General features: G+C 49.8%; 1 protein-coding gene across 1 annotated transcript in view; it reads right to left on the bottom strand.

Moving 5' to 3' along the window:
* Positions 1-27,358, bottom strand: part of MARCHF4 (membrane associated ring-CH-type finger 4) — a 157,668-nt gene that overhangs the window by 1,067 nt on the left and 129,243 nt on the right. The window contains exon 3 of the mRNA XM_065413769.1: positions 20,910-21,102. Coding sequence (XP_065269841.1) covers positions 20,910-21,102 — 193 coding nt within the window. The remainder of the gene's footprint in view (positions 1-20,909; positions 21,103-27,358) is intronic.

The raw sequence follows: 27,358 nt of genomic DNA, 5'->3' as shown, positions 1-27,358 counted from the left end.
TGTGTGTGTTGCTGGAATCTGTCTACCTCCACCAAACCAGCATCAGACATGGATATAACAGAAGTGTGGTCTAGTGGTTAGAGCAGTGAACTGTGACTAGAACTCTTGACTTTTAATCCTAACTGTCTACTTATTCCTGAGACATTAGGTAGGTCAGTTCCGCTCTCTGTGCATCAGTTATGAGGTTTGTCAAATCAGGATAGTAAAAATACTCAACTCCCTTGCAGGGGGATTGTGATAATTAATTACTTAATCTCCATAAGTCATCTGGAAGATAAAATATGCAACCTAAGTGCTAAGTAAGTAGTAGTAATATTCTAAATACGGACTCTATCCAGCTGCTCTGATACCATAGAGAATGGCACAGTATAAATGCCTTGCTAGCTAGCGTAGACAGATATAGATAGATTCCCCACACACTGTACTAGCACATCCTACTGACCTGGGGATAGAAACCATGACACCTCAAACATACAGGCTTAGCTGACATATTGTAACATTATTCAGTAAATCAAATTTCAATCTTGGTCTGAAACACTTAATTTAAAGTAGGATTTTATACAAAAGTAATTCACATGAACCTCCAAATCAGACTTTGTTGGATGGTTTGGTGCACAGTGGTTCACCCATTACAAAAGCACAACAGCTGCCAGGCTCCTGCAAGCATTCCAGCAGACAGATAAACACTGAGACAGGCCAGCACTAGATTGTTTGTTTTTAATTGGTACTGTTGATTCACTCTGTCTGGGCCACGATCAAGATCAGATCAGGATGAGAGAAGCTCCCAGGTAGATGCCCTTGGGAGCAACCCCTGTTCACCAGCCCATGAACTTTCATGAGCATAAATGCAACAGCAGAGAATGAAAGACATAGAATCACAGGACTGGAAGGGACCTCGAGAGGTCACCTAGTCCAGCACTCATGGCAGGACTAAGTATTATCTAGACCATCCCTGACAGGTGTTTCTCTAACCTGCTTTTAAAAATTTCCAATGATGGAGATTCCACCTCCCCCCTAGGCAATTTATTCCAGTGCTTAACCACCCTGACAGTTAGGAAGTTTTTCCTAATGTCCAACCTAAACCTCACTTGCTGCAATTTAAGCCCATTGCTTCTTGTCCTGTCCTCAGAGGTTAAGAAGAACAATTTTTCTCCCTCTAACTTGTAACAACATTTTATGTACTTGAAAACGGTTATCATGTCCCCTCTCAGTTTTTTCTTTTCCAGACTAAACAACCCATTTTTTTTCAATCTTCCCTCATAGGTCATGTTGTCTAGACCTTTAATCATTTTTGTTGCTCTTCTCTGGACTTTCTCCAATTTGTCCACATCTTTCCTGAAATGTGGAATGAGAGTCAAAGTCAAGTTGTGCCAAAGCCTGGAACTTGACCTGGCCACTTGCATTTCACAGTGGGTTTGTAGCCGTAAGTGCTGATTAAAATGACTTCAGTATGAGTGCCAAGCACGCCATTGCAGAAGTACTTATAAGTACAAGTATGCCATGGAAATAGCGTTTATGTATTTATAAGTAAAAGTACAAGTGCAAGTACTTCCAACTCCTGTATGATAAGAATTAGCTTATCTGTTATAAGAATTTGCTTATCTGTTTTTTCTTTGGACACTGACCCATCACAGAGTTGTTGCTGCAGAAAAGTATCCAAACAGGGGGCCTTGTACTTTGGGGTTTCCCCAGACACTTCGAACAAGTCTCCCCACCACTACTGGACCGGGCCGGGGAGAGAGTCTACCCGTTGCTGGTTGGAGTGATCAATCAGAAGTGAAAGGGGTGGGCTGCCACCCTCCCTGGTTGGTGCAAGAGCTGGAACCTGAAGCTCCCAAGCCAGGACAATGGGTGCTGGAGGCCAACCAGAATCCAGGAGGGATGTGATTGTTTCAAACACCTATTTTAAAAAAGCACCTGTGGATAAAAAAACATTGTGCTTTATCTACCTTTACAATGTACTTAAGTACTAAGTACAGAATATTTGAAGTATTTTGAAGTGCTCTCCATAGTTGTACTTAACATGGGAACACTGTGCATGTGGAACTGAATTTCATCAGAGAGAAATGATTTATTACCATCACCGATGAACCAAACCTTAATTGTTTTGCCCTCGGTCCAGCACTCCCCCATTCTATCCGACACCCCAGTGAACTCCATTGGAACATCAGAGTGTTTTGTCATAGCTGGAGATACAGCCAACTGGTTGCACTTCCTGTCCTGAGATGTAAGGCTGCAGCCAACAGGTTATTAGAACAAAAATTTGCTTTAAAAGCTCATCCTAACCTCCAACGGGCAGCTAGAAAATGGATGCAGAAGAGCTTGTCTTTCAGAATGTAACTCTGTAGGACTGTCATTTACTATCTCTTTGTAGACTGACTAGCACAATGGACTCTGACCTGGCTGAGGCTGTACTGCAATAAACATGTTAAATACATAATAAAGAGCTCAGAGAGAGTAGGGCATCAGCAGGGGGAAAGATCCGGGATAACTGGAAAGGTTTGGGAATTATTGAGATCTGGGGACAAGTTACAAACTTACCTAAAGATGCGATAATCAAATGTCACCTACAGGTACAATGTGAAAGGACCCTTTTTCAAACCATGGAGGCCTATTTGCTTGCAGTTAAATGTGTGCATATCCTCCTGACTGCATTTGCCCATATACGGACCACAACTGCACATGCTGTATAGTGGATATATGCATGTGCCGGTAACCATTTAGCTGCCTAAAAAGACATATGCATGCACAACTATCTGATCTGCATGCCCAACTATGGTAGCTGCACTTCCATTGCTCAATGCACAAGTTGCCTTAAGCGAACAAATGGACAACATCCAGTTTAGATCATTGACTTATTAACCAGGACTATGACTGAGTTGTCCACCCACCAGCAATTTTGAACATGGTGTTGCAAAAGATGCCATGAGGTCAGTGTTAGTGCCTACAGAAATTTGCCAATGGCACTCACTACCATATCGAATGCCACTCATTTTGGGATTTCTGATAAGCTGGAAACTCTTTGAAAAGTTCACAACATTTTTGAGCAGTTGTGAGCAAATTAAGGGTTTGATGAGAAATGGGTAAAACTGGCCAGTTTCAATTGAGCTGTGCTTTGCTATAGAGGCTTTGGTCCAACCTGATAATCAAAGCATGACTGGGAAGGGATGAAAGTGTCTGCCAGCTGTCCCCCGACTGGGATACTGCATCAGCACTTTTCTGGTGTCCAGCTCAGCTTCTGCAGAATTTAAGCTCCAATTTAAATAAAAACAGAGTGTCTAGCCCTCCTGGTTGTGAAGAAAACCTTCTGAATGTGACCTGAAGCAGTGCTTCCTGCATGACGGACAAACGATAGCTCTGGAAGTGCCCCATTCCCCTCAGTGAGATGTTGACTCTGAGACTTACTGACAACACAAGTGTTCACATTGTTAACTATTTCACTGCCGCTCATGTTAAATAAACAAGATTGACGATGGAATCTGGTATTTTCTTTGATGCAATTTCTCCTCCCAACTGGCACAACGCGCAGGGCCCCGAACTTTGATTAGCTGCTCACGTCAAAAAAGGCAACAATATTAACAGCTGGCTATTCTGGAACTACGGAGCTTGGACTGTGGGTCAAGTTTAGAGTATCACAGATTTTTTTTCCATCCTGCTTCTTACAAACCACTGAGATTTGAAGAGCTCTAGTCATGGGTCACCTTGTCTTATCACAACCCAACACCTGACTGTCATCACACAAAGTCTGATTTTTGTTTCCTCCCTTGAAATACAGTTCAGAACTGTTAACATCAGTCATAGGGCAGGCCCCTGAAAAGCAGCACTCCTCCGGGATATTTTGGACAGATTCCACACCCTGACAAGGAAACAGAGACCTCTAAAGCAGCTCTAAAGTGGGTCAGGCCTTGACAAGGGACATTAGATATGTATTTAAATGAGCTGTCTGATCCCTAAAAGGGGATAAAATTCCATCCTGAGCAATGCCAGATTCAGTATTTCTTTGAGATTACTTTAAGCCCTGGGTCAAAGAACCCAAATTGGATATTTTCTCCTCAGCTGTAAAATACCTTCCGTGGAATCAGATCCATTCTCCCAAGCATTAAGCATGGAGCTGGGATTGTAAATCCTCTTTCATTAGCTTACCACAAATATTACTGAACAGCCTGATTCAAGAGGGTAGTTTTAAAAATTCTTGTTTGTTAGCCTTCTAATTATAAATGTCTATGATCTTATGCTGTTAAAAGCATGACGTTGGTGGATCGGTTGTTACGTTGACTGAGCCCCTGTTTTTTCAGGCAATTCTGGCTTCAAAATATTCATAAAAGTGCAAAATAACTTGTTTTCCTCTGTATTTGCCGGGCTCTAAATTACTTATCGATTTCCCAGCGCCGAGCTCAGGAAGCTGTAAAATTAAAAGGGAACTGAGCAGAGGAGTGGGCAAAGAGCGGAAGTAAAGGTGATTCATTTGAAACAGTAAATTCCAAGAGAGAGCTGGAGTCAGCCAGTTAATATCAAGTTGCAAGAAATTGTATGCTTCCATCAAAACAAATTTGGGTTAAAATATTACTTGAATTCCTGCAGGCAGCTCCAGAGACCCTCCTCCCAGATGTATCATCACTCTGAGGATCTTGCTTACTAACTGGGGAGAATCCTCCCAATTCAAGGCCTTTTTTATCTGGAGAAACGTGTAGAAGGAGCCAAATTCTGCTGGAATCTCCCTGTGTTGCTTAGGAGCCATTCCATAAGGCAGAACAGGTGGGGTTCTGGACCCTCAAGATGCTCCATGGGGAAATTTCATGGACCTCAGGATGCTAGTGGGGGCAGTGCCTCTGCCCTGGCTGCCCAGTCTCCTCACCCCCTGCATCACAGCATGGCTCCCCTCCGTTCCCTACAGGATGATCCTTTCAAAAGCTCCCTCTTCAGGGTGGAAATCTCTGACTTTGCTGGAGAACCATGTTGGGGCACCAGAGAAGCCCCAGCTCTGTGGTGTCAACAAGGAGGGGCTCCCGCAGAATCAGGGATGCTGAGGAATTGTTCCTTCCATCCCAACTTTCATACGTGGGGCACCCGGTTTGACTCCCCTTCCCACTTGGTCTGAGAGGGAGCATAAGGCCCTAAATCTAGCACACTGGCTTAGGGCAGCCTGCCACCCCACATGCAAAGAGCTCGTTTTCTTTCCATTAGATGCAGGTTTTCCTACTCTCTATCTCGTTTCCTTATTATCTGACTGAATTCCGTATTCTAGTCAGGTTCTCATTCCACGCTCACCACCGCGGTATTTGAGCACGTGTATGGCCCCAGACCTGTGCCGAGAGAGAATATTCATTTATTATGTCACAGCGCCCAAAGTGAGCGCAGTCCCTCACAACACAGATAAACCCACCACTGGGTAGGCAGCTGGTGCATTGTGACCGCTGCTTACCATGCTACCCATAATTATCTCATTGTTACCTTGTCCTTTCCCTCTTTGTTGTATCAACCTGTTGCCTCTTGATTTTATATTTAGATTGTAAGTTCTTCGGGGCAGAGACCACCTTTTTGTTGTGTTTTTACAGCACCCAGCACAACGGGGCCCTGACCCTTGGCTGGGCATTGCTCCTGTAATACAAATAATAATAACAAATGATCCCTGCTCCAAGGCACTTACAGCCTAGTTTCTGCTCAGACACAAAGAGGCCATTAAAGAATGGGGCGAAGGGGCTGGATGGACAGACTTACACCAATAACATTTCACAAACACTCAGCAAAGGCATGAGAGCAGGGGCTCACGGAGCACGGGTTTGAATCATTCATTCCTTGAAGAAGGAATTGGTCTTGTTTTATTTATCCAAGATCCTGATTTCAATCATGTTGTTTTCGTCCCCAACTAGTCAGAACTGGGAAGGTTTCTTTTCCGGGCGATCAGCCTGAGCCTGAGGAGCGGCGCTATGGCTGATGGAAAATTTCATTTCCACGATCCGCGGCTTGCAGACAGCTAATCCCGCATGTCTGTTCAGAGACGCAGCGTACGTGAAACACAGGAGTCAGAAACTGAAGCACGGGCAAGGGTTTCTAATAAAGGCCAGGCAATAAGTCTGATGTGGTTCCGGTGCTCAGTTGGATAAAGAAGAGCTTGACCAAATAACTGTCCACCCCACCCCAAAGCTACTACGACTGACAACCTGCACCCAAGAGAGGAAGAGGCTGCTCAAGCTGAAGAGTGAAATGGCCCCAGTACAACAGGGCATGGTGGGCCAAGGCTGGAATGGGAGCTCGGAAGAAGGCTCTAGTTCAGGATGGAGTGAAGTGGCATGGCAACATGTGGGCCCAGAACTAGACTAGTACGGAGGTCGGTTTGCAGCTCAGCATTGGCAGCGGGTGTTGCAGGTCAGGGCTGGGACCGGCTCTGTTCAATATCTTCATTAACGACTTAGATATTGGCATAGACAGTACGCTTATTAAGTTTGCGGGTGATACCAAACTGGGAGGGATTGCAACTGCTTTGGAGGACAGGGTCATAATTCAAAATGATCTGGACAAATTGGAGAAATGGTCTGAGTTAAACAGGATGAAGTTTAACAAAGACAAATGCAAAGTGCTCCACTTAGGAAATAAAAATCAGTTTCACACATACAGAATGGGAAGAGACTGTCTAGGAAGGAGTACGGCAGAAAGGGATCTAGGGGTTATAGTGGACCACAAGCTAAATATGAGTCAACAGTGTGATGCTGTTGCAAAAAAAGCAAACATGATTCTGGGATGTATTAACAGGTGTGTTGTGAGCAAGACACGAGAAGTCATTCTTCCGCTCTACTCTGCTCTGGTTAGGCCTCAGCTGGAGTATTGTGTCCAGTTTTGGGCACCGCATTTCAAGAAAGATGTGGAGAAATTGGAAAGGGTCCAGAGAAGAGCAACAAGAATGATTAAAGGTCTTGAGAACATGACCTATGAAGGAAGACTGAAAGAATTGGGTTTGTTTAGTTTGGAAAAGAGAAGACTGAGAGGGGACATGATAGCAGTTTTCAGGTATCTAAAAGGGTGTCATAAGGAGGAGGGAGAAAACTTGTTCACCTTAGCCTCTGAGGATAGAACAAGAAGCAATGGGCTTAAACTGCAGCAAGGGAGGTCTAGGTTGGACATTAGGAAAAAGTTCCTAACTGTCAGGGTAGTTAAACACTGGAATAAATTGCCTAGGGAGGTTGTGGAATCTCCATCTCTGGAGATATTTAAGAGTAGGTTAGATAAATGTCTATCAGGGATGGTCTAGACAGTATTTGGTCCTGCCATGCGGGCAGGGGACTGGACTCGATGACCTCTCGAGGTCCCTTCCAATCCTAGAATCTATGAATCTATGAATATTGGCAAGGGAGGGGTAAGCTTGCAAAACCAGGCTGTGCTGCACAATGAGGCCTCTGGATGCTGCTGCTAATCTGTTCGGTTTCCCCCACTGGCCCCATCATTGTGGCATCAGAGCTATTCCCTTTAGTCTCCTACCTTTAGAGCAGCACATTTTTCCCACAGGTGTCCCATTTACATCATCCCTAGCCAGCATGATGGTCTGTTTTACTGAGGCCAGGGGCGGCTTTGGCGCTAGGGGAAAGGTCTCGGCTGAGATCTAAACAAACAGTCGGCATCCAGAGCAGGGCCGGCCAGGGCCAAGTCAACCCAGCCATCCTTGGAGATGGGGCATTTCCTCCTGGGATTTCGTTCCAGAGAGATTCCAGAAAACACTTTATCCTCTGACCACATCAGCCTCCCCTCCTTGAATCCCTTCACCTTCTGAAACAATTTCAAGCGCTTTCACCCTGATTTCCACAGCTCCTTGTAGCTCAGACCTCACTTACCTCTCTGCCCTCATCTCATCCAGCATCTCCTCTCACTACTTGTGCTCTTCCATAGGTTCTGTCCTAACTGCTCTATCTTCTTCTCCCACACCATGTTCTGCATCTGGAACAGCTTCCAACTGTCCAGGAGGGAGGTGACCTGCCTCTCCTCCTTTCAGTCTCTCCTTAAACCCTTTCAGGAAGCTCTTATGGTCCACTGATCTGCCCACCAGGGATCACTCTGTGTACCAGGAATCTTGTCCGGTGTATTGTGTTTGCCTGAGCTAGAGGGTGAGCTCCACAGGGCAAGTTGGCAGGGTTTGTAAATCTCTGTGTTCTTAAGACTGCTTTGTGAATAGTCATTACTCACTATTTCACAGTACAAAGAAAGCTGCTCCCCCGTGACTCACACAACGAGTGTCGGGGTGTGTGGTTCAGGATGGAGACGAATGGGTGAGCCTCTCAATGATACCCCAAAGCAGGGTCACCTTTTCAGATGAGGTGCTTATGGGGACTCTTCCTTTCTTGCAAAGCCTTTGGGTTCCAATATGGCTCCTCCACAAAGGCTCAGACAATACAGTGAAGGCATGGTTCCCAACACTGGCAGCTGCTGGCTCTAAGCCGCATCCCCTCACTCCCTGCTTCCTGTGTCCATATGGTGGAACTCCGTGAGCAGCAGGTCCCATCTCAGAAGCCATCACATCACAAGCCGAGAACATTACAGCCCCTAATGCCTACCCTTAGTTTCAGCTAGAGGCTAAATCCTGACAACTGAGAGATTAATCCAATGTGTCGAGATCTCAAAGGGTTGCAACACTTCCTGCTCCACAAGGAGAAAAATCATTACAAAGCGTGTGTGCGTGTGTGTGTGTGTATACTTTAGTTTGCAGGATGCTACCGAGGCAAGGGACACAGTTTCCAGGCAATGACAACGTAACAGCTTGCAGTCGTCTAGTGCCTTCCAAACTGATACATAAACTACACATCCTGGGAACGCTTTGCCCGCCACTGAGCTGCAGCAGCAATTAGCGGCAACCTACACAGATGTTTGGGATGGGAAACAAAGAACATTTTATCCAACTGAACCTGAAAGGGGAATTGAGAAGGCAGCTTGGAATCACCCACCTTGGAATTTGTACAGGATGCTGGGGCTAGCAGCTGCTCGCGTGAGAGGTGCCAGGGGAGCGTTCTTGCCCATAAGCGGTCAGACGCGCAGTGTGACAGCTCATTTGAAAGGTGGCACGTCAGCCGCACGGCGCCCCTTAACTGGGGCAGCGGTTCAGGGCTGACTTGGAAGAAAGAGCTGAATCTCTTCCACCGCTTCCTGGAGCAAAAGTGTGTGTTGCTAAGAGGGGTGTCTCTCCACCAAGTTTTGACTGGGCCCAACCCAGCTGTGCTCGGGAGATCACAGCAACCCAGCATAGTTTGTTTGCAAGCTACAGAGCCAGCTCTCTGCAGGATGCCACACCTGGAAGGGGAGCTTTAAGGGACACACAGCGGCATGCACAATGACTATTGAGATCCCCCACACACATACACGGAGTTGGGAGTCCGGTTCTTCAGCCTCTACCCACCTGAGCTACAAGCCAGGGCCTATCCTCCCCCTGACCAGAGCACGATTCTCATGACTGTTTTACTCCCTCCTGCTGGCTGGAAGTTAACACCCCCCCAACAAATAAATAAAGCCTGGACACAATAAAGCCGCAGATTAAAGGGCAGTGTGTAGCAACACAGGCAGCAATAAATGAGATCCTTCTCGTACCAAAATGAGAAAACACTCAGGCAGAATGACTTTATTTTCACAATCTTGCAGATTTCCTCCCTCTCCCCCTGCCCCGTAACCTGCAGCGCTCTCTGTCCTACCCACAGCCTGTGCCGCTGTGAAGTCACTGGAATCGTATCTCATGCATTAGTGGGCGGGACTGGAGGGCACAAACGAGCGTGCATGTCGCACTCCCTGTCGGTACCCGGCCTGGCCCGTGGAAGTGAATGATCCAACCAACGGACCAAATTCGGTGATGAATCCTAGTCATGTGCCACCTGAGGCCCGTTGTGTGTACGCTAAGAAGAAGAGGTGGGCAGAACTGAGCCCAGATCCTTGGGCTGCAATTAGACCAGTTTGAAGCAAGCCAGAACTGCACAGAATGTAGCACCTCTCTCTACATTACTTAATGCCTCATTCTTTGGCTAGGAAAGCTTCTCTTGATCCAGCAAGCAATGACGACTCCCTGCTCCACACAGGCAGCATTCCCTGAGCTTCATTACCAAGTTCATAGAATTGTAGGGCTAGAAGGGACCTCAAGAGGTCGTCTAGTCCAGTCCCCTGTGCTGAGGCAGGGCTAAATAAACCATCCTAGACCATCACTGACTGGTGTTAGTCCTACCAGTTCTTAAAAACCTCCAATGACGGGGAGTCCACAATCTCCCTTGGAAGCCTGTTCCAGAACCTAACTATTCTTATAGGAACACTCCGGTTCTCAATGAAACTGCCTGAGGATGGCAGCATTTCTCATTCCAAAAGGGTGCCGAGCTGGCCAGTATGTTGGATGCAGGAGCCCTGGCATTTCTAATTCAATCAGGTGGCTTCTCTTCCTGTGTCCTGCAAACACCACAAGCCTCTGCCATTGGAAGGAGAGGACCGAGGCTGCTGGTGGCGCCAATATGGTCTCTGCAGAAAGATGACTGATGCCTTGATGGGCAATTTCCAGATGAGATGAGTTTAGCAAATCTGGACCTGTTCCCACAAATCCCTCAGCAGCCAGTGGTACTCCTGCCTACAGACTCTGTGGAACATTGGCCATACTAATTGCTAGGACCCACCTGTGACAGAGCCCCACAACAGATGAGGGACTCACTAATAGTGTCCAAAGGATGAATAGGTCCTGTCTAGGGATCTATGATGAGGGATGAGAGCTGAATAACTTGGCCCCTCTCTCTCCCCACTCTTGCCCTCGGCGCAGGCTTCTCTCCTAGCAGTGAACGGAACAATAGCACCAAAAGCAGCCCAGGTCCTCCGCGTTGCAGTTGGAGGTGAGGCCCTGCTCCCAAGCTCTCCCGTTCCACTTGGTCTTTGAGCACGGAGTGGATTCTTCCTGCCAGGGCCATGCTATCCCTCCCCGGCCTCTGCAGCTCTCCTCCACCCCTAGCCCCATGGCCACCTGGCAGGGATCAGGACCCAGCAGGAGTGGGAGACAGGACAGGACTCTCATGGAAGACAGGGCTCCTGGATGGAGTTAGGATAATCTGGTGAGTTCACCTAGCAGCACTGATCCACCTCCTGTCACGGAGTGGGGGGACATCAGGGCCCTGCACCCCTCTTCCTGGGATTCACCGTGACTCTCAGCCAGCCAGTAAAACGAAAGGTTTATTGGACAGTAGGAACGCAGTCTAAAACAGGGCTTGTAGGTACAGCCAGGACACCTCAGTCAAGTCCTTCTGGGGGGCAGGGAGCTTAGACCCCAGCCTTGGGGTTCCCTGCGTTCCACCACCCAGCACAAAACTGAAACTAAAAGCTCCTCCAGCAGTTCTCTACCCCCTCCCCGCAGCTCCTCCTCTCCTTTGTCCAGTCTCTGGCCAGAAGGTGTCACTTCTCCCAACCCCCCTCCTGGCTCAGGTTACAGCTCAGGGATCTTCCTTCAAGGGAAGTCCCCCATCCCCAATGTAACTCCCCTGCAACATTCCCAGGTCAAATCCGCCCCGCTCCCTGCTCCGTCACACCTCCTTACCTCTACTTCTTACCAGACCCCCCCACAAGGACCAATTAAAACCACCTCAGGATTAACCAGAGTCCTGTTCTGATGCAGCAGCTGGCAGAAACCCAACCCACCAGCAGAAGGCTCAGACATACCCACAAGCGCTGCAAGTTCAACTCAGAAAGGTTTGGACTGGACAAAGGGAAAACCTTTGCAACAGCAAGGACAACTGGGCAGGCAAGCAGCTGGGAGAAGCAGCCTGGCATAATGCAGGTGCTTGGAGTGAATGGTCTGAAGAGTAGTTCTGGCCTTACTATTTGTAGTATGGTATCATTTATATTGAGAGTACAGGAGGTCCTCCCCAAGTGAGCTAAAGGGGAATCTCCATTTGCTATTAACAGCTTAGGGCCTATGACACACAGATGAGCATTTCTGATTCTAACCCTAGAGGGCAGCGGGGTACAGTCCCACCAGGCACTTTATTCCAGTGCAGTATTTAGTGGAAGGGCAGCAACACGGGATCATTCTCTATCCCCCTCTAACGCACAACGTAGGCCAGTGGGATGTTTTCAGAGAACATTATTTATTTCCCCCTCATTAAATACGAATAAACGGACTCATTGGAGCGGAGAACACCACATGTTATTTGCAACCAAACAGACCTATGGGGTCCTTTTGCACAGAGGCATTGTATGGAGAGGAATGTTATCAAGCATTCTTGAATGTAATGTATAGAAAGGCAAATCCTTTTGAATAAAATAGCTGGGCGTTCTGAATTTATTAGTAGTGATGGGCCCAACCCCAAACTCAACATAGAGAGTTCAGAAGTGGATCTAAACTTGGCAGTTCAGGCCCATCTCGGTTGACTGGCTCTGTACATGCCCTGTGAAGAGCTGCCAAACTACTAGCAATCAAATTCACATGCATGTTTTGCAGCGGCAGAAATGCCTGCTGGGGAATACACAGCAGCTTGTCCACTCCAATCCCTGATTGAACAATCGATACGGTATTAGATGAAAACAGTCCCATCCCTTCAGAAGCAGCGGGGCTGCATTCCTCCGTACTGGAGTGCCTCGCATGTTCCTGGTTGCCTGCCACACAGCCAGTCAGTGTGAGCGTGCGACTGTGCCTCCTCAGCTCTACAGCAACACACAGAGGGCGAAGGAGTGGTTTTTAAAGGGAGACGCGGCCCAACAGCTTAGGATCAGGAGACCTGACCTGGCAGGTGGTTGCTCCGGTTTTCCCACCCACCCCAGAACGGATTGTGCAGGTGTCCCTGATGGACGTCACGACTGGACACAACACAAAACAGAGATCGTGGCCTCTGCCACAGCACAAGCAAGGACTCCCATTTTTCATCTTTATTACAGCTGCCTGGTCTGCTGACAGGGCCTGGACCTAGTCTCTGCGACCATAAAGGGGGTGCTAGCCCCAGCCAGCCGCTAAACGGGATGCGCATTGGAGCCGGGGGCGGGTGGGTGGCTGGGCCCTAATATGTTTGTGTGGGGGCTGCGGAAGGAAATCAGAAAAAGGCGGTGGTGACTTGCTCAGGTCAGGCACTCATACACAAGACACCCACCTCCCTTCAAGCTCCATTCCCAAGCAGCCCAACGCTTCCTCCAGTCATGCCCTTCCTCCCAACAAGGGTCCTGGTGGGTTACTCCAGCCCTTGAGCTGCAGTATTCTCCCACAGCACGAGGAAGAGATGGCCGAGGTGGAGGTTCCTCATTAAAAACCCCCGAACACTCAGCTCCCCCCATCTCCCTTGAGATGGGGCCTGGGGTGGGGTAGCTACAGGAGTGCTGTCCCACTTCCCCACAGTTGTGTTTTCCAGACACAAAGACCCAAGCATGTATGTCTCAGCTTAGAGAACTTATTTCACATTAAGGAAAGCAACAAACAGAGAAAGAACGAATGTAACATTTCTGGGAGAGGGAGAGTGCTGTGTGTGCACCTCGCTCTAACATTCTGCAGCTGAACTGAAACACAAGCTGATACCTGCCTATGCAGTGGGCGGAGAAATGCCTCTCCATTTAAAGGTGATCTACGCACCAACATCTCCTGGCAGTTATATATCCCTGTCCCATACACACACAACCTGAATGCCAGGTCCTCAGCCTAGCAGGGCCTATTCTCTCTCCCTGCCTGACAGCTCTATTTTGGACCTGTTAGTTGGGAGATCAATCTTGGGCAATAGGCTACAATTTGCAAAGGGGCCTAAGAGAAGTTGATGCCCAATTGCCATTGAGTATCCCAGCCTCATTACCACTCCCTCCCCCAAAAAGCAGTGGTATGCCACGGGGGGCAATGCACATGTTTGGCACCTCCCCTTAAATCATCTCCACAGGCCGTACTGCCAGAATGACTCTTCCCAGCTTTGTTCCTGAAGGTACTCGTGTCCTATGCATGCAATATACAGGAGCTTTCCACTGCCATCTAACCAGGCCATCAGCAGGGGCAGGCCACCAGGCTCAACACACACAAAAAGGCTACTCCAGCCCTGCACCTCCATAGGCAGTACATTGCAGCATGCGCAGTTAAAATGAAACCACATTAGCCTTGACAGGAAACCTTGAATTGTGACTGTCTCAAGGAAACTCCATTAATTACTGTTCCCATCGCACCCTGAAAAATCAAACGCTGTGGATCAGGTTTAATTGGCTATTGATTTCTTCTCTTATTACCTACAGTTGTGCAGAGATGCCATCAGACGGATTGGATGCCTCCGATTATTCTCTCTGGCAGCTGGGATTAAAAGCAGCGGGTGCACACTTCCTGGTATGTGATGGATTGCCGCAGCGTGCCAACAAAAATCGTTGGCAGGATGAATGGCCGTGCTTTGCTCGTCTCCAGTGCTGCTGAGTTGCAGAGCAGCTGTTGGTGCGAAGGCAAATACCCTCAGGGACTGAGGGCCAAGCAAAGGGGTGAAGCTTCTAAGAATGTGAGGATTTAGTGCTTATAAAAGTGAGGGGCTGACAGCAACGAGGCAGAGAGAAGGTCGCTGAAGAGCGCTTCTAGTCCAGAGCCCCCTCAGTCCTAACCTACACAACCGCGGCTAGTCTAGTCCTATCGTACGCCAGGCTGCTTCACCAAACCAACCCCCTGCAAGTATGCTAATTAAATGTAAGCCAAGGACAAGGTATGATCTGCTCATCAGCCGCCCCAAACACCACTCCCCTCTTGAGCTGCTCCGGCGATTTTCTTCCCCAGACTGGGTTGCGCTCTCATTAGCTGGCGACACTCTTTGTTGTTTAAACAGGAGATTATGGCCAGGCCTCCTGAACCCACACGCCACTTTAATCCACAAACACTGACTTTCCCTAATTGCGCCTTGACAGGGAGGCAGATGAGCCCCCCCCCGAATTGCCATTTAATTAATGGCCAGGTGCCTCTCAGGATGCGTGGACGAGTTCCAAGCTGCCACTCACCCTCCTCTGCAGCTTGAGACCCAAGGAGACTCACTCCGGCTATTTGTATATGATTATATCGCTATCTATATCTATCTGTAGGCACCCATGATAATCCCTCTCCACCTCTGCTCTCCAGAACTCCCACTCCTCCTTTCGCTGCCTTCGGGGGCACAAAGCACCCCAGGAACTGACTGCATTCCCCTTTCAATCATGTCTCAGCTCCTTCTCTCTCTCTCTCTCTCACTTGTTAAAGTGAAGTTTATTGGATAAGAATGTGATGGGAGCCCTGTGTCTTTTGGGGAATTACGGAGTCAAGGAGGTTGCAATCAGCCATGTCCCGGGGTAGAAGCAGGGACACACTCCGCTTATTGCAGGGTCTCTTAACAGGGAGAGGCAAGAATTTATCCCTTATGCCACAGGAGCCAAATGCACAGTTCTCCACCTAAGTAGGTTAGGGCCGGATTAGGACTTGGATGGGAGATCACCAAGGAAAAAACGCAGGTAAGAGGTGGAGGGGCTTCAGTAGGCGGCGCTCTTCTTTTGAAGGTTATACCGATCAATGGTCTTGTCTGATGCTCGGAGTTACAAGTCCAGCCCACTTGCGTAAACTAAAGATCAGGTAATGCTTTTTAGATCAGTAGGGGCATGGTCTTCTCCTGTCCTGGCCTCACTCCAACTCAGGAGAGGACATCTGCTGACTTGAGAGTCCCCCAGATGTTCAGCTGGACGAGACACTCTTCACCTGCTGTCAAACACTTGTGTTGCTGGTGAAGAGCAGAGATGGGTTACTCCAGATGTAGCTGCATTTCAGTGGTGGGTGAAGGGATCCCTAACTGGTGTGTGGCAAGGCTAAGCTACATCCATTTCCGATCCGTGGATGAAAGGTTCTAGAGAGGTGCAGGAAATCGGAATCCATTACTGTATTGCAAATACGACACCGCACCCCTGGGTGGGGCGAGGGCAGCCATGATTGAACCTGGGATCTCAACACATGAGCATCTGCTGCTTGAGCTAACAAACTCGGTCAGCCATGCCCATAGCAGGTTGATCTACCTCGGTGTGCCCCACTCCTGCCCAACCCAAAGGGGGACAGTGCCCCACACCGAGTGGGCGTGGCTTACACAAAGATTAGCCCTCCAAACTGGCTGGCTAACCTGCATGCACCAGTCCCACATTTACCCAGGCAGTTTTTTTTTTCTTGTTTGCCCTCAGCAGCCCCTAGCGAGGCCATTGGAGCCACACATGGGACAAGGAAACCCAGGTAGCCGCAAGCCCCAGCAGAGATCGCTAGCAGGCTGGCCGTGGGCATTCCATGGGAGACGTCAGCGGTGCTGGGTGAAGAACCTGCGGGGCCCTAGGCGTGACGTGTGTTAGGATGGACAGGTGGGGTAGGCAGTAAGGAGCAGGACCCAGGAAGTCCAGATTATGCAGAAGCCTCGCTACGAGTGTGTGCGCTGGGCACCCGTCTCAGTAGCATCACTGGACAGTCACCGTGTGTGCCTGGGTCACCTTTCCATTGCCAGATAAGGACTCAGGGCAACGGCACTGGAGCAGGGAGTGCGTCTCACCTCACTTCCGTTTGAGAGCAGGACCGGGGCAGAAGTTAACACAGCGGGTCAGATTCTCCTCCCAGCTAGACTGGGGCAGGAGAAACATTGAAAATAACAGGGTTACAACAGAAGAGACTGTGGCTGGGAGCATTTACAGCGAGGGGGATACAATTCTCAGCATAGGCCTCACTGGTCACTTGGTTCACCTCAGGGGTGAAACACGGCCCAGGTCCAGGCTCATGTGGTAGAGACTCATGCACGAAGCTCCAGAGGTCCCTGGTTCGATCCTACCTGACGTCAACCAGGGTCTGTCAGCATTACAGTTGCACAGATTAACCATTGTTCCCCTGGAAATGAAAACCCACCAGCCCAGGGGTTTCTGTCATGGTCGAATTCCTGTAAACCTGGCAGGCAAAAGGATACGGAATTAGCGGCAGCAAGCAGCGACTTTGAGGGGTGCTAGGAAGGCAAAGGCTGCTCTTCCGCTGGATGCGCTAGGCTTATCGCCTAAAGCTGACAGCTTTGATTACGGGTGACGTCAGCGGTGATGCAAAGGGGGACTCTCCACAAAAGGCGAGGAGAAATCGAGCCCAAATCCTTAAAAACAATCAAAACTTAAGCTCCTCGTTCGTCAATGATCGGCTCACTTTGTTCTCCACTGACCGCAGGGAAATACTTATCTCCCATTCACAGACGAGCTAATCAGTTTCCCTCAGGTTTTCAGCCTTATCACAGCCACGATAATCATGTTACCGACATCCACCAAGCCAGGGCTTTCCACTTCCAGCAACAGCCAAGAAGGCGCACAAGCCAGATCCTCACAGAGGACCAGGGTTCCTCCTCCTTCCCCGACTCCCCAAACCAGGATGGGAGGGCACCATGATCTGCCACCGTGCTCAGATGGTTGCTTTCTCTTGTATCCCACTTTGACACCCCCTTTTTCTTTATGATTCCCCTGATCCCCCGAGGGAAAGTGGAGAGCAACGTGTGTGATGAGTTAAACTAGCTCCCATTCTCCGCCGGCACATGGCCGAGAAGGGTAATGAATGGAATGGGCCCAGGTTCATTGCTGGAGGAAATCCCATGACACCAATGGTGGGATGAGCCTGGCGTTGGTGTTGGCAAGTCTGTCAGGCTGGGATATGCCCTGGGAGGGCACTGCTAGCGGGGGTGGGGGTCATACACACTGCCTAGGCACTGCTGGTGGGGGGTCATACATGCTGACTAAGCCCAGGCACAATGGGGCTGCGTGCAGAGCACGCGGCCCGGAACTCCCTCACTGGCACAGGGTTTGTCTGACTCTTCTCCTTGACTTTTCAAACGGGGCATTTTGATCTGCAGAACTCCCGTTAGCATCAGGGGAAGCACCTGGCAGCGCTCCAGGCAGGGCAGCCTTTCCACCCATCCCCAGGGAAAATCGATCGATCCTGGCGAGGGAGGTTAGTCTTTGCCCTGCTCCTCCTCACTCCCAGGCAGTTTCCATGGCGTTTGGACAATGACAAAGCAGAACAACGGATCGTGCTCAAGACTGTTGTCTCCAGTCCCCCAACCTGCATCCCTGTTATCTGACTGCCTATGTGTACGTCTGGGACTAGGGTTACCATCCATCCGGGTTTCCCCGGACATGTCCGGCTTTTTCAGCTTTAAATGGCCATCCGGGGGGGATTTCTAATCAAGTAGAAATGTCCGGGATTTCCCCCTTCCCCTCATGCAGAGTGCGGCACGGCTGATTGGACGGCTGGGCTTGATTGAAAGCCACTCGCAGCCACTGGGGCCTCTAGCAGCCAGAGTCCCGCCCCCTCCCCTGTGCCCTCCTCCCCCGCACAGCAGCGCGGTACAGTGTTTGATTCCACATGGAGCCCGCAGCTCTCCCTCTGCCGGGGGAGCGGGGGAGCAGGGCAGGCGGGGGCATAGAGGCTGCAGGGGGGTGCAGGGGCAGGGCAGGTGGGGGGGGGTGCAGAGGCTGCAGGGTGAGTGGGGAGCAGGGCAGGGGCCCAGAGGCTGCAGGGGCAGGGGGGCCCAGAGGCTGCAGGGGCAGGGCAGGCAGGGGGCCCAGAGGCTGCAGGGCGAGTGGGGAGCAGGGGGCACAGAGGCTGCAGGGGCGGGGGGGTGCAGAGGCTGCAGGGTGAGGAGGAGCAGGGCAGGCAGGGGGGTGCAGAGGCTGCAGGGGTGGGGGGGTGCAGAGGCTGCAGGGGCAGGGCAGGCAGGGGGCACAGAGGCTGCAGGGCGAGTGGGGAGCAGGGGGCACAGAGGCTGCAGGGGCGGGGGGGTGCAGAGGCTGCAGGGTGAGGAGGAGCAGGGCAGGCAGGGACATAGGGGCTGCGGGGCGAGTGGGGAGCAGGGAAGCACTTAGCAACCCCCAACCAAGATCAGAGCGGGAGGGAGGAGGGGGAATGCGGGGTGCTCAGAGGAGGGGGCAGAGTTGGGGCAGGGACTTTGGGGAAGGGGTTGGAATGGGGGCGGGGTTGGGGTTGGGGCGGGGGCGGAGTTGGGGCGGGGCCGGGGCCCCGTGGACTGTCCTCTTTTTTAAATGTTTGAATATGGTAATCCTATCCGGGACACAGGAGCACGTTCCGAGCCTGACCGAAGTAACAGAGAGGCGTCGGCCTGGATTGCGCCTCCGTTATACCATCTCCTGCTGCCGCAAATATCAGGGCTGTGGATCTGCAGGTACTAGAATGAGTCTTTAAACTTCTCCGCCTCAGTGCAAGGGCTTTTCTGGGTAGGGTGACCACCCATCCTGAACTGGGCAGGACAGTCCCAAAATGCAAAGTTCAAGTCCTGGTCCTAGGCTGAATGACTCCAGGACAGCATTTGTTCTGGATTGCCTGCCCAAGGCTCAGGGGCTGTGCCAGTCTCTTCCCTGGGGGCGGGGGGCTAAGCCATGAGGTCCCACCCGCTAGCTAGGCTGGAAGCCAGAACTTGGCTGTGGTAAGAGCCTCCCAAGGAGCCAGGCCAAGGGCGTCAGAGCCTTCCCAAAAGTGGGGGGGCCGGGCCCCCTGCCCCCCTGTGACCCTTCCCCTCCAAGTAGGGTGACCAGATGTCCCTATTTTATAGGGACAGTCCCAATATTTGGGGCTTTTTCTTATATAGGTGCCTATTATGTAGGCCCCACCCCAGTCCCGATTTGTCACACTTGCTGTCTGGTCACTACCTCCAAGGCCCTGCCCCTCCTCTTCCTGCCTGGGGTGGGGGTTGAAAGCAACCCCCTGCCCATGTCCCTGCCTCCCAGACCCCCTGCCCAGGGCAGGTGGAGGGGCCCAGGCTCACCACAGCTGCTCGTGCGGCTCTCCCTGACCTGGCTCTGGTGGGGGGAAGGCCTCAGAGCCACAGCTGGGCCATGCTAAGAGCCACGCGGGCAGCTGTATGGAGTTGTGGCGAACCCTCCACCTGCCCGCGGTGCAGGGGGCCTGCCAAAAACAGCCCCCGGCCTGTGTCCCCGCACCCCGGCCCCTCCGTCCAGGGCAGGTGGAGGGTCCGTGGCTCCCCTAGCATGGCCCGGCTGCGACTTTGAGGCCCTCCCCCACTGAAGCTGGGTCGGGGAGAGCCGCACAAGCAGCTGTGGTGAGCTGGCGCGGAGTCGCGGACCCTCTATCTCCACCTGTCCTGGGCTGGGCAGGAAGCCTGGGAGACAGGGACACGGGCTGGGGGCTGCTCTCAGCCCCCCTGCACCATAGGCAGATGGAGGGTCTTTGTGGCTCCCACAACTGCCTGGGCTCCACGCTGGCCTGGCCAGGGAGGTGGGGCCTTGGCGGGAAGAGGAGGGGGAAGTGGTGGGGTCCGGCCCATCCACTTTCAAAAAGTGGGAGAGCTATGGTCCCCCCGTCTGCCCAGTTCTGGTGGCTCTGAGCCAGATTGCAGTGGGGAGCCCCAGATTCTCCACCTGCCCTGGAAGGCATATCCAGGGCAGATAAAGGGTCTGGGGCTCCCCACAGCGGCTCCCCAAGCTCCGGCTTCCCTCCTGGCCAGGGGGTGAAGCCTCAGGGGGAAGAGGAGCAGCAGGAGGTGGGGCTCCTTCATGTGTCCCCCTTTTGCCTTTTGAAAAAGTGTTCACCCCAATTCTGGGAGTGAAAGGAAAGTGTTTCCTCTGCCTCGTGCTCAGTGATAATAGATGTTTCTCAATCAGCCCAGTGCTCTCAGATTCTTTACATAGCTGAAAAATAATGCCCTGTTACTGTGTAAGTGGCTGCATTTTACAGCCTTCGACCCTCATTGCATTTGCCCATGGGACGTTCCAGATCCCACGCCATCCCAGAAATGGAAAATACCTCAAGGTTGATGAGATCTTCAGAACCGGGTTATTTCTGTAAAGAGGGTGCAGTAATGGCCAAGGGGGCTGTATCCAAACAGATCTGTATAGCAGCCAGGCCCATTCTCCGCGTGCCATCTCCTGCTCCTTTCTGTGGAAGGAGCCAGCGGGCTGCATCCCCTTGCCTGCGAAATTCATTCACCCACCTATACAGACAATGTCCATGAAGCCATACATTCCATAGCAGATCTGGAAGAGCAGGTCCTGGCGCTGCCATTTGGCGGAAGGACTGAAGGTCGACCAGATGAGCCACGAGATACTGGCGATGAGGAAGAGGGAACCCAAGATGGCTGCTGCAATCTGAACCTTCTCAATGACTGTCAGAGAGATGGCCTGCCACTGCAAGGGACGGAAGGGATGGGAGGAAGGGGAAATAACATTCAGGGACAAAGAAAGAGGAAAGGAGGGGGAAAAGTCAGGAGATTAGTTCTGCGGTGAACACCAGCATTGAAAGTGTCACATGGTGGCTTCCGATCCCAAAGTGCTTTACAACTCGACAAACACTACACATGGATCACTTCCCCCACCACTGACATGCAGCCACTGCTGGAATGGAGCACAGCAGCTGTTTAAAAGAGCACCACCACATTCCACATTTTGGATCTGGAATCGAAGAAGAATCCTGTATCCAACTGAAACTGCAAAGGGCATCTAGGGAGGCAGAGGACAACTACCTGAGATGGACTTTGGCCAGACGCTGAGGGTAACTAACAGCCCCTGCTCTCATGTCAAGTACAGTGGTATGATGATTTGGGGGAAATCAATCTGTACAATTTATGAATTCTGGTTGATATTATCAAGCTGTTACTATGAAGTTTGCTGTATCATGGAATGTATAAAATGTAGGATCCACCATGGCCTGAGATGGCTTGTTGCATGCACCCACTGGAATAGGGACAATGGAGAGTAGTTAACCTTAACGACTGTACTGTGACCACACCATGGGCATGCTAAGGAGGGTGGCTGAAGCTAGGAGAACTAGTTTTCCCCAGCCCCTCAACAGCCAGCTGGAGTTTGGAGAGTGGAAAATTGCCAGCATCAGAACAAAGGAACCAGGTGTTGTTGGTGGGACATATCAATGCGAGAGACTCATGAGCCAAACAGGAAGTTTTGGGCAGGAGAGAGGAAGAGACGAGTATGCTTTTGTAGCAGAGAGGTCCTGTTTAACTGTGAACAGCCCAGGTCAGAAAATGGCAGCTGGGGTGGAGAGGGATCCATGCTTTAGAAGAGACGTCCTGAAGCTGCAGAGGAAGGTTCCTGGGCACCCCAGAGGGCTCTCCCCTGGCCCAAAGATCTCTCCACAATAGTGAGGAAACAGGCAGAGAAATGCGTAAAGGCATGGCTATTATTTTGTCTAGAGCTGTACCTCTCTCGTGCTGTTATGTAAAGAGCAATGGTGTTGTAAAACACTGTGCAAAGTCTGTGCGTTGTGTGTTACATGTATCACACTCCCTTGAAAAGTTACCCTGTGGACCCGGAATACCCGCATGGCTGGAATTGTGGGAAAGAGTTTGTTTAAGCTACACTGAATTCTGAGGTGTCAGCAACGGTCTCAGGGGCTAGGTAGTTGACTGGCAGAGGTCTCGGCTCTCAGGAGGGGATGCTAGACAGAGGAACGGCATCCCAAGCGTGTGCCTAGAGACCCCAAGCTAGGGGCAGTGCATGGACTCTGTTCAGACTCTGGAGGCTGAAAGCACACCCCACATTTGGATCCCCTCAGAGTAGTCTGGTGAATGTCCTAGAGGAGGCACTTGACTAGATCTGTAACAAGTGGGACATTAATGACTCCATGCATTAGGCTCTCCAGTTTATACATCATTCAGAAGCAGGAACTCTGGAGGCAGGGCGTCCCTGTCACCATGCTGGGGCGGTGGTGCTGTACTGACTCTGGAGAGCATGCTGCCAAAGGCATCACCAGCACTGCTTCTCGTAGTACCTAGCTATTTCTTGGAGGCCTCCCATCCAAGCAGCTTGGTGCTGCTTCACTTGTGAAATATGACAGGATCACAGTGCAAGGTGAGATCTTGCTGTAGGCTACGCATGCCCCACAAAACACGTTACAAATAATACAAGGCGAGGTTCCCTTTTCAACAGGGGTCTGACACATTTGTGCTGCATTAGAAGGTGAACGGCAGAGCTTCTTCTAACGCAACCCCCCCGTCAGTGTGTATTGTGTGAAACAATTTGACATAGAATCATAGAATTGGAAGGTCATCTAGTCATAGACTTTAAGGTCAGAAGGGACCATTATGAACATCTAGTCCCCTGCATTCATGGCAGGACTAAGTATTACCTGGACCATCCCTGACAGGTGTTTGTCTAACCTGCTCTTAAAAATCTCCAATGATGGAGACTCCACAACGTCCCTAGGCAATTTATTCCAGTGCTTAACCACCCTGACAATTAGGAAGTTTTTCCTAATGTCCAACCTAAACCTCCCTTGCTGCAATTTAAGCTCATTGCTTCTTGTCCTATCCTCAGAGGTTAAGAAAAACAATTTTTCTTCCTGCTTCTTGTAACAACCTTTTACCTACTTGAAAACCGTTATCATGTCCCCTCTCAGTCTTCTCTTTTCCAGACTAAACAAACCCATTTTTGTCAATCTTCCCTCACAGGCCCATGTTTTCTAGACCTTTAATCATTTTTGTTGCTCTTCTCTGGACTCTCTCCAATTTGTCCACATCCTTCCTGAAATGTGGCGCCCAGAACTGGACACAATACTCCAGTTATCAGAGGGGTAGCCGTGTTAGTCTGGATCTGTAAAAAGCAACAGAGAGTCCTGTGGCACCTTTAAGACTAACAGATGTATTGGAGCATAAGCTTTCGTGGGTGAATGCCCACTTCGTCGGATGCAATACTCCAGTTGAGGCCTAATCAGCGTGGAGTAGAATGGAAGAATTACTTCTCGTGTCTTGCTTACAACACTCCTGCTAATACATCCCAGAACAATGTTTGCTTTTTTTGCAACAGCATTACACTGTTGACTCATATTTAGCTGTGGTCCATTATGACCCCCCAGATCCCTTTCCGCAGTACTTTTTCCTAGGCAGCCATTTCCCATTTTGTATGTGTGCAACTAATTGTTCCTCCCTAAGTGGAATACTTTGCATTTGCCATTATTGAATTTCATCCTATTTACTTCAAACCATTTCTCCAGTTTGTCCAGACCATTTTGAATTATAATCCTATCCTCCAAAGCACTTGCAACCCCTCCCAGCTTGGTATCATCCGCAAACTTTATAAGTGTTCTCTCTATGCCATTATCTAAATCATTGATGAAGATATTGAACAGAACCGGAACCAGAACCAATCCCTGCGGGACCCCACTCGTTATGCCCTTCAAGCATGACTGTGAACCACTGATAACTACTCTCTGGGAACGGTTTTCCAACCAGTTTTGCATCCACCTTATAGTAGCTCCATCTAGGTTGCATTTCCCTAGTTTGTTTATGAGAAGGTCATGCGAGACAGTATCAAAAGCTTTACTAAAGTCAAGAAATATGTCTACCGCTTCCCCCCATCCACAAGGCTTGTTACCCTGTCAAAGAAAGCTATCAGGTTGGTTTGACATGATTTGATAAATCCATGCTGACTGTTACTTATCACCTTATTATCTTCTAGATGTTTGCAAATTGATTGCTTAATTATTTGCTCCATTGTCTTTCCGGATACAGAAGTTAAGCTGACTGGTCTGTAATTTCCCGGGTTGTCCTTATTTCTCTTTTTATAGATGGGCACTATATTTGCCCATTTCCAGTCATCTGGAATCTCTCCCATCTTCCATGACTTTTGAAAAATAAATCGCTAGTGGCTCAGATATCTCCTAGGTCAGCTCCTTGAGTATTCTAGGTTGCATTTCATCAGGCCCTGGTGACTGGAAGACATCTAATTTGTCCAAGTAATTTTTTACTTGTTCTTTCCCTATTTTAGCCTCTTCTGTTCCTACCTCATTTTCACTGGCATTCACTACATTAGATGTCCAATCACCACCAACCTTCTTGGTGAAAACCCGAAACAAAAAAGTCATTAAGCACTTCTGCCATTTCCACATTTTCTGTTATTATTTCCCCCTCCCCCCATTGAGTAATGGGCCTACCCTGTCCTTTGTCTTCCTCTTGCTTCTAATGTATTTGTAGAATGTTTTTTTGTTACCCTTTATGTCTCTAACTAGTTTGTTCTCGTTTTGTGCGTTGTCCTTTCTAATTTTGTCCCTACATACTTGTGTTATTTGTTTATATTCGTTCTTTGTAATTTGAGCTAGTTTCCACTTTTTGTAGGACTCTTTTTCGAGTTTTAGAGCATTGACGATTTCCTGGTTAAGCCAGGCTGGTCTCTTGCCATACTTCCTGTCTTTCCTACGCAGTGGAATAGTTTGCTCTTGTGTCCTTAATGTCTCTTTGAAAAACTGCAAACTGTCTTCTATTATTTTCCCCCTTAGACTTGCTTCCCATGGGACCGTACCTACCAACTCCCTGAGTTTGTAAAGTCTGCCTTCTTGAAATCCATTGTCTTTATTTTGCTCTTCTCCCTCCAAACATTCCTTAGAATCATGAACTCTATCATTTCGTGATCACTTTCACCCAAGCTGCCTTCCACTTTCAAATTCTCAACCAGTTCCTCCCTATTTGTCAAAATCAAATCTAGAACAGCCTCTCCCCTAATAGCTTTCTCCACCTTCTGAAATAAAAAAAGTCTCCAAAACATTCCAATAACTTGTTAGATAATCTGTGCCATGCTATGTTATTTCCCCAACAGATGTCTGGGTAGTTGAAGTCCTCCATCACCACCAAGTCCTGTGCTTGGGATGATTTTGTTAGCTGTTTAAAAAAATCCTCATCCACCTCTTCTTCCCGGTTTGGTGCTCTGTAGTAAACCCCTACCATGACATGACCCTTGTTTTTTACCCCTTTTATCCTTACCCAGAAACTTTCAACAAAGTCTGTCTCCTATTTCCATCTCAACCTCAGTCCAAGTGTATACATTTTTAATATATAAGGCAACACCTCCTCCTTTTCCCCCTGCCTATCCTTCCTGAGCAAGCTGTACTCCCCTATTCAAATATTCCAGTCATGTCTATTATCCCACCAAGTCTCTGTGATGCCAACTATGTTATAGTTGTTTATTTACTAGCATTTCGAGTTCTTCCTGCTTATTCCCCATACTTCTCACATTAGTATACAGACATCTAAGATACTGATTTGATTCCCCCCCCCCGCTGTTTTGTCTTGTCTCTCCTTTATCCCTGCTATAACAGCCCATGCTCCCCCCAAATTCCAAACCTTCTCCCAGAGCTCCATGTTCTTGACTTACCTGTGGGCTTTGGTCACCTGCCCCCTTTGAACCTAGTTTAAAGTCCTCCTCACTAGGTTAGCCAGTCTGTATCCAAATATGCTCTTCCCCTTCCTCGATAGGTGGACCCCATTTCTGCTTAGCAGTCCTTCTTCCTGGAACAGCACCCCTTGGTCAAGGAAGCTGAAGCTCTCGTGGCGACACCATCCTTGCAGCCAGGCATTCATCTCCAGGATGCATCTGTCTCTGCCTGGGCCCCTACCCTTCACCGGAAGGATTGAAAAGATCACCTGCGCTCCGAACTCCTTCACCCTTACTCCCAGAGCCCTGTAGTCACTTCTGATCTGCTGAGGGTCATACCTCGCAGTATCATTAGTGCCACATGGATGGGTAGCATGGGGTAGTAGTCAGAGGGCCGGATGATCCTCGACAATCCCTCTGTAACTTCTCAGATATGGGCCCCTGGCAGGCAGCATACCTCCCGGGATGCCATGTCCGGGCAACAGATGGGTGCCTCCGTCCCCCTTAGAAGAAAGTCACCAACCACTACAACCCTACGTTTCCTCCTGGAAATGGTGGCTGTGGTCCTCCCAGCCTTGGGGGTACCTGGCTTCTTCTCCTCCCAGGAGGAGACGCCACATTACAAATATCGCTAGGGCCAGATTCTGATCCAGGGCACCACTGTAAATCCACATTAGATCCAGTGACTTCAATGGAGCTACTAGAATTTACGCTGGTAGCTCACAGCAGCATCCTACTGCTCCAGTGTAAGATTGAATGTTGAAATTGCTTCCTTGAGTTATCTAATGAGACTCGGGGTCAGGGTCCCAAGCTGTCCCTGCAAAGCAGAGGAGGCTATCACACACACATTAAATAGGCTGCGGAGATGTATTCTCTACTCCCTGCTCTGCGGTAGACAGGCCAGATTGAGCCCTGAGATACAGGTCCAGGAAATGTCAGTGGAATTTGCAGCAATGTAACTAAGTGTAGAGTTCTCGGTTATAAAGGAAACGGAGTAGCCGGAATTCAGCACTTGGCAGGAAGGATGGGATTGATGGCTGCCTGCTCTTTTAAGAATTAGTGCACCTGAATGAGACTGTATTGACAATGCTGGCGAGTCAAAGGTCTCTGCAGAACGGAGACCAGCACCGCAGGGCCAGCTTCCCCCATCCAGGGCCACATGCCAACAAACCCCATCCCTAGCTATCTCCAAGGGGGAGAGGGGCGGTCGGTCCTCCTGGCCCATTTAATGCTGGGCTCCTCTGCTGAGTCAGCTGTGAGGATTTTTCTGCTGGGGTCACCTGCC

The sequence above is a fragment of the Emys orbicularis genome, chromosome 11 (assembly GCF_028017835.1).
Source record: "Emys orbicularis isolate rEmyOrb1 chromosome 11, rEmyOrb1.hap1, whole genome shotgun sequence".
NCBI lineage: Eukaryota > Metazoa > Chordata > Testudines > Emydidae > Emys > Emys orbicularis.
This window is presented reverse-complemented; position numbering and strand designations above follow the sequence as displayed.